Source organism: Berghia stephanieae, chromosome 1 (genome assembly GCF_034508935.2).
Source record: "Berghia stephanieae isolate SIO BIC M18660-M18661 chromosome 1, UCSD_Bste_1.3, whole genome shotgun sequence".
Lineage (NCBI taxonomy): Eukaryota > Metazoa > Mollusca > Gastropoda > Nudibranchia > Aeolidiidae > Berghia > Berghia stephanieae.
The window spans coordinates 64,765,934-64,773,433 of NC_088360.1; the positions used below are offsets into that span (position 1 = coordinate 64,765,934).

At 37.7% G+C, this 7,500-nt stretch overlaps 1 protein-coding gene across 2 annotated transcripts in view; it reads left to right on the forward strand.

Moving 5' to 3' along the window:
- LOC144979410 (ribosomal protein S6 kinase alpha-5-like) overlaps positions 1–7,500 on the forward strand; it is a 187,266-nt gene that overhangs the window by 116,464 nt on the left and 63,302 nt on the right. For both annotated transcript variants that reach the window (XM_078926062.1, XM_078926058.1), the window contains one exon: positions 3,345–3,563. In XM_078926062.1, the coding sequence (XP_078782188.1) occupies positions 3,345–3,563 (219 nt within the window). The remainder of the gene's footprint in view (positions 1–3,344; positions 3,564–7,500) is intronic.

Sequence of the window (7,500 nt, forward strand, 5' to 3'; positions counted from 1 at the left end):
CATACCCTACGTCAGCCCTAAGTTCCTCTTTATACTTATTGTAGTGTTGTGTCATCCTGCACAAAGCAATGTAAGCTAACTCTGGAGGTCCTGTTGTGGTAATGTAGCCGTACATTTGATGATGGTGATGATGATCATAATGACGACGATGATTACATCATCAATATTATTAATGATAATGATAAAATGATATTGATAAAATATTGAGTCCATTAAGCCTTTCCCTGTTCAATAACATCTTTATTAGAAATACGCCACAGTCACCGTCACAGTCAATTTTATTTTAAACATAAACATACATAAATGCTTTACATTTTGTTTACCAGTGTCTTTTACTCAATGTGACTCAATATAGTTGCCATGGCAACTTCCAGGCAAATTCAACCTATTTTCATTTTCGAGCTATTTCCAAGTGTTTTGTAGCTTGTGTGGCATGGTGGATGGATCCAATAACGGCTTTTATAACATGATGAGCGTGCCAACATCTGGTATGGGAGCTGAATAAACAATGTCTCTGGTGTAGCCCCATAGGAAAAAGTCATGCAGAGAAATGTCTGGTGACCCAGGCCGCCAGGCACTCGAGTCCCGTCTCTCCCAATCCATCTGTCTTGTTGTCGTTTAGAAATTTGTAAACGGCCTCTGTCTCCAAGGTGAAGGAACACCATCTTATTGAAAAACTATCTATGGCTGATCTATTCACGAAGATGGGATGCAAAATATAATTCTAGCATATCCAAATAGACATTTACAGTGATCGTTTTCACGGTAAAGAAAGATTCTGATGGGCCTATAAGTCTTGTGTGCATTTGCCAACAATAAACATTCACTTTGTGTCTCAGCAAGTTTAGAATAGAGACCTACCCTTTTGTGTGTTTTCTTGTTTAAAAAAAACAACTAATTAATTAATTGATTATTTTTTTTTGGAAAAATCTTTTTCATGTTCTGTAACAGTCTACCAAACTACGCTGTAAAACGTTGTTGGACTACTTTTGGTGATTTCGTATCATGACACAAAGAGAATGTTGACGCACTATTGTGGTTCCGAAATAGAAGGAGAGACAAATGAGGTCTTTTAAGTTTATGTTCATATTGATAAATTTGATGATGCAATAAAGGGCGATGACCAATGGGCATAATAAATGTATGACTTTTCCTTAGAATAGTATGGTGAAAACCAGATGCAAATATCTATAACGGTTTTGGAATATTAAGACTTTGAAATCAGAGTACATCCTGTATATTCCATAATGCAAAGGACCGATGGACTTGGCGAAAACCGAGCCTTATGAAGTATATTTCTGTCGACCTGCCATTGTTACCAACCAAACAAAAATCAGGGGTTTTATTCATGGTGCGAGACTATGATAGTCTCAGACTATAGCAAAGTCTGAGACTTCGTAGTCCAAGACTTTGGGAAGTCCGAGACTACGGAAAGTAAGCTATTCATGGAGTCAGACTTTATCCCTAACTATCAAGTCTCCGACTACGCTTGCGAAGTCTCAGACTACAGAGGTCAATCTATTTTTAACTGAGGTTTCCTCGGAAACGTATCACAAACGTCATAGAAATGTGTTACTTTTCCAGCTGGGATGCGTCATACGAAGTAGCACAGAAATCATATCTTCTTCGTGTTTGTTTTGATTGTTTTTTTTTCTTTTTTTCTTTTTTTTTTGCCCCACAAATAAAAATAGTGTGAGACAAGTTTAGGGGTGTAAAAATTGTTTGAGAATGTGTGTGTGTGTGTGTGTGTAATGTTTTTAGTAAATATAAATAACGATGGCACTTAAATGATACTTATCCACGGTGTAGCGTTGTTCTAAGTAGAGAGCGGTGGGCGCTGCCTGAAGCATGGGGTCCCGAAAATACTAACGAAAGAGTGATGATGGAGAGGAGTCGGTGGGAACAATACAGACAATGGGCGTTTCTGGTACAAACCCTTCGTCGGCACAACAATAAACAAATAAACGTTGAAAACAAATAAAATGAAATGCAGTATAAATTGCATCGTCTGTACTCAACGATGGTCGGAGTGTGAACGAATCGTTAGCGTGGTGTGATAGAAATGATAGACGTGAACTTTCTAGAAAATAATGGACGATAAAAGACATAATAGAAATGTAATAGTAGTCGTAGTAGTAGTAATAGTAGTAGTAGTAGTAGTAGTAGTAGTAGTAGTAGTAGTAGTAGTAGTAGTAGTAGTAGTAGGAATAGGAGCAGTGATAATAGTGAAAGTAGTAGTAGTAGTAGTAGTAGTAGTAGTAGTAGTTGTAATAGTGAAAGTAGTAGTAGTGGTACTACTACTACTACTACTACTACTACTACTACTACTACTACTACTACTACTACTACTACTACTACTACTACTGCTACTACTACAGAGACTACGGATATAGTCTCAGACTATCGTCGTAGTCTCGGTCCATGAATCAGACCCCATGTGTCTTTGATAATGTATGAGTTCCACTCTACGAGAACTTTTTTTTTACAATTGCTATGGTCTCATTGCTGTCATGGAAATAATCTAATACGAACTCACAGTAATATGTTGCTGTGTATATCCTTTTTAAAAAACGTGCCTTATATACAAGTTCATTATTGCGTTCGGTTATCGGGCCTGCAAATATGGTCACATCTTACCACCGCCATTTTGGAGGATTTGGCTTTAAAATATTTAAAAATAGATTGAGTGTAGTTGAATGGGTTTACAGATGTCGGGGCTCTTAGGCTTCCAATAGCTCAGTTGGGACAGTACTCGCTTCACACGCTTGGGAGCGAATTCGATTCCGGGTGAAGTCGATTTCGTTTTCCTTCTGACCTCCCTGTCCACCCAGCAGTGATTGGGTAGCTAGATCTATTACATCTGGCGGAAAGTACTTTGCGATAGATAGGTAACAATCAATTGCTATTGTCCTTTTTACTCTATAGAAACCGGGATGAACTCTGATCTCATGACTCTGAAGGACTACTTTTTTTTCTCTTAAAAAAAATAAATAATAAAAGATCCGTTCCTGAGCAATATAGTAGTATAATAGTAATCTTTTCACTAATTAATGCATCCATAATTTTGATTTACATAAATATCCGAATCTCCTACCTCCCCCCCCCCTCCCCCCACCCCTCACACAGCTTTTACGTATAAGTGGAGGTCTAGGTGTTGTTTTGTTGTTTTTTGTTTGTTTTTTTGTTTTGTTTTTGTTTTTATTTTGTTGTTGTTTGTTTTTTATTTCCATTTGGGGGGGAAAAAAGGGGGGGGGGGGGTGTATTTAATTTATCGCCACGTATTGTGGATAATTAATGTATAGATTCATTATTTAATTGACTTTTCGAAACATGTGTGTCCACAGCGTACGGAAAGGTGTTCCTGGCACGTAAGATCGGAGGTCGTGACAATGGCAAGCTGTACGCCATGAAACAGCTGAAAAAGGCGTCGATCGTCCAGAAGACCAAGACAACTGAACACACCAAGACGGAGAGACAAGTTCTAGAAGCAATCAGACAGTCACCTTTCTTGGTCACGCTGCACTACGCCTTCCAGACCGATGCCAAACTCAACCTGATTTTAGGTAAGATTGTATTCTGGGTGCTGCATTGCTGACGCTTGGTTTTATCGAGGTATTTTTATGAGGTAGACCCTTGAGACGAATGTCCTCATTTATTCATTCATTCTTACCCAACCCCCTATCTAGAGTTATAGCGATCAATCTTCTCATACATTTAATCAGATTTATTTGTAAAGTCTCGCTGTCCACTCAGAAGTAAAAGAATAGCTGGGTTTGATTTTTTGCTTGATAGAAAGATAATTGCGGCAGACTAGCGTCGTGTCCAAAAGTAGCAAGCAATAATATAAATGAATGCGGGAATTTTGCATGTCAGAAATGTCAAATCACTCTTCAAATATCTTTGTTTCTTTGTTTTGTTTTGTTTTGTTTTTTTGTTAATTTTTGAACACGTACAGTTATTGTGATTTCATTATGAACAGTTTCCAATACCTATAGTCTATCATTATTTTCAGTTTTGACTTTGCGTTGTCATAAGGATATAATTGTTTGCATTACATTTTACGATTTGGAGACGCCTTCTTGCCAATGTTACGTATCATGTAATTTGTCATCTGAGACTATGTGGTTATCTGCTGTTGTATACGACATTTAAAGGATTGTCTTATATTTTTCGCCTTAAATCAAATGTTAAAATAAATATAATAGTTCCACGGCGAAATGTATATTTTTGAGACGCCTACTAAATGATTGTTTTTGTCTTATTTAAAATTCTTAGAAAAGTAATCATTGCTTGATATTCGCTTTATAGACATGCTTTGTTAAGCGTTATGAATATGCATAATATTATAATAAACAATTAGAATGTGCAAAAATGAAATATAGCATCAGCGGCTGCTGCCATTGTTTACTTATCTTGTATTTTGACATATTCAAGGGAGGCTGGTTGATGCACTTTACGCAGCAGAACAGGTCTTGAGTTGTCAGAGAATACTCCGGTTATCGTATCAGCTATGTCTTCAGGTCTTCAGGTCACTGCAAAATCCACAAATCCGTCATGAAACAAACATTAAATATATGTGTCGCCTTTGTGACACGTTAAGTGCGGCAATGTGGTCTAGAGCTAGGTAAGACACTCGCCTTCGGATCTGAAGATTGCGGGTGGTTGGATGGGAGCATCACCCTTGAATCATATACCTATGATGTTCGCATGGGTGTACGATCCGATAGTGATGTCGTTTCTTCTTCTCTTTACTAGCCTATCCTGCTTCTTTAGTTTGTGATTGTATTTTGACAGGGGATATTTTTTTCTGTAAATCTTCTGCCTGTTTGTTCTTGGTTATTTATAATTTAGCTTATGATATCTTTAGGTTATGATTTTGATTTACATTTGTACTATTTTTGTTAGATTGCTTGTTTTTTTTTTGTTTCAGCGGTCTCTCATATAACCTCAATTGTGTTGGAAGAGACCTAAAGCAACAAACAAAAAAAAGATCTGAAGATTCTGGGTTTGAGACAGACTCTAAGCGGCGCATAGTTGAGTCCTTATAAAAAGCTCTTTGCTCACATTCTCTCACCCTACTCAGGCGTAAAATGAGTGCCCGGCCCGTTAAACGCGTTGTCTCTTTCCGAAAAAGATGAAATAGCACCTAATAGGCACCGTGTCACATTCTACTTGTTAAGTGTTGCTGTTGACCAACGACCCCCTGTAAAGCGCATATATATATATATATATATATATATATATATATATATATATATATATATATATATATATATATATATTATTATTATTATTTAAAATATTTACCACAATGTTTGAGACAGTCTACATTAATTAATAATTCGCTCCATTACTGCATGTCGAGCACTTTTCGTACCATATTTGTATCAAACACAATTCAATATATAATAGATTGAATGTTGGACATGTTAGAAAGAAGGGGTACGTGGGAAAGAAGTATTAGTATATAATGAGCGAAAGAGAAAAGTCCAAGACAGATGATGATAGGTAACATATGAAATGGCTGGAGATGATGCAATGAACGAATGCATGGAGATTTGATCATTAGCAACTGCAAAATGGAATATAATTATATATATATCCCAGCCTTTGTAGGGTGCAATCCAGCACCTTGTGAGGCAGGTCACAAGCCCGGATAAATGGGGAAGGGCATCCTGGCCGTAAAACTTGAGCTACAACTGGTAAATGAATTAATGAAACCAGAAGTATCATACCGGGTCGGCCGAGGCCGGGATAAAAACGGCAGCATCTCATCTGTCATTATTGGCCAGCAGGATGACAGTGGAGGAAAGGTGTACGAGATGGGCGAGGCAACGGATGGGAATGGAGATCAATATTGGAAGTATGACAGGTAGATCAAGGGAAATCGCTGATGCCATGGAAAGAAGAAAAATTAATATTTTGTGCGTGCAAGAACCAAAGTAAAAAGGTGAAACAGCAGTTTTATAAAGGAAATGAGGCCACAAGAAATGGAGTTCGTATCACTCTGGATATAGAACTTACACAAAATGTTGTTAGAGTCCAAAGGGTGTCCGACAGATTTATGTGGATCAAGATTGTTGTCACTATGGAGCAAATCATTGTCGTAAGTGCATACGCACCCCAGACAGGTTGTACGCAAGACAAGAAGGAGGGATTTTGGAAGGAGATTGGTGAACAAAATGGAAATGTTCCACAAATCAGAAAGAGTTTTCATCGGTGCGGACTTGAATGGGTATGTTAGAGAAAGCAATATCAGAGAGTAGAGATGGTTGGGAAGATGGCAGTTGAAACGAAGAAAGCGAAGAAATTGTAAGATTTGCAACAAGGATGGATTTAGCAATACTAAATACACATTTTAGAAAAAGAAAAATACGAGTACAGATTGGTATGAGAAAAACACAAGCGGAATACCTGTTGTGCTGTTGGAGACATTTGAAGGAAGTGGCGGCCCAGCATAAGATTGTTATTGCGAAAGTGGCATTTGGAAAGAGAAAGACAAGAGAGAAATGAAGTGAGGGAAAAACACTGTGGTGGAAACTAAAGGATTAAGAGCTAAGTGAAGCATTTGCTATAGCAGTGAAAGGAACTCTAGAAATTGATTTCCCAAAGTACTGGAAATTATCGCTGATAAAATCCGCGAAGTGGTCGAAGTAGTGCGAGGTGTGAGCTCGGTAAGAGGAAAAGTTGGGAAAGAATCGTGGCGGTGGAATGAAGAAGTGGTAAAGAAAGAAGCAATGAGAGCTGTAGCAAAAGCAAAGTTCGAGGCATTCAAATATATGTATATACAATTAGAAAGTAAAGAAGGCTAGAAAAATATTTTCAGAATAGCGAAGCAGAGGGACAAGAAAAGGAGAGATATACAACATATTAAGATGATTGAAGATGAGAATGGAAGAATATTGGGCAAAGATGAAGAGATTCGAGCACGATGGAAAACATACTGCGAGCACCTCATGAATGAAATAGATAATAGGGAGAGGAGAAATGCAGTTATACAACCTAAAGAAAAGATAGTAGCAAGAACGAGGCGCGGGATGCAGTGCCCAAGATGAAAAGAGGGAAAGCATTTGGACCAGACGAGATACAAGCAGAAGTCTGTAAATCCCTTGGAGATGAAGGGTTAAATTTCCTGGTACGGTTATTAAACGGCATCTTGCAGAAAGAACAAATGCCAGAAGAATGGACAAAAGTACGTTGATCCCCATATACAAAAATAAGGGAGATATTCAAGAATGTGCAACTATAATAGGGCATCAAGTTGATGAGACACAAGGAAGATATATGAGAAAGAGTAATCGATAAGAGGATTAGAAAAGATGTAGACATAAGTGAAGAGCAGTTTGGATTCGTTGCTGGTAAATGTACAACAGATGCTATTTTTTGCTCTAAAAGTGACCCAAAAGAGAAGTATAGGGAAAAGCAGAGATAATTACATTGTGTGTTTATTGACATGAAGAGTAAGGACAGATGTTGGCTCAACTGATCCATTTATTGTAA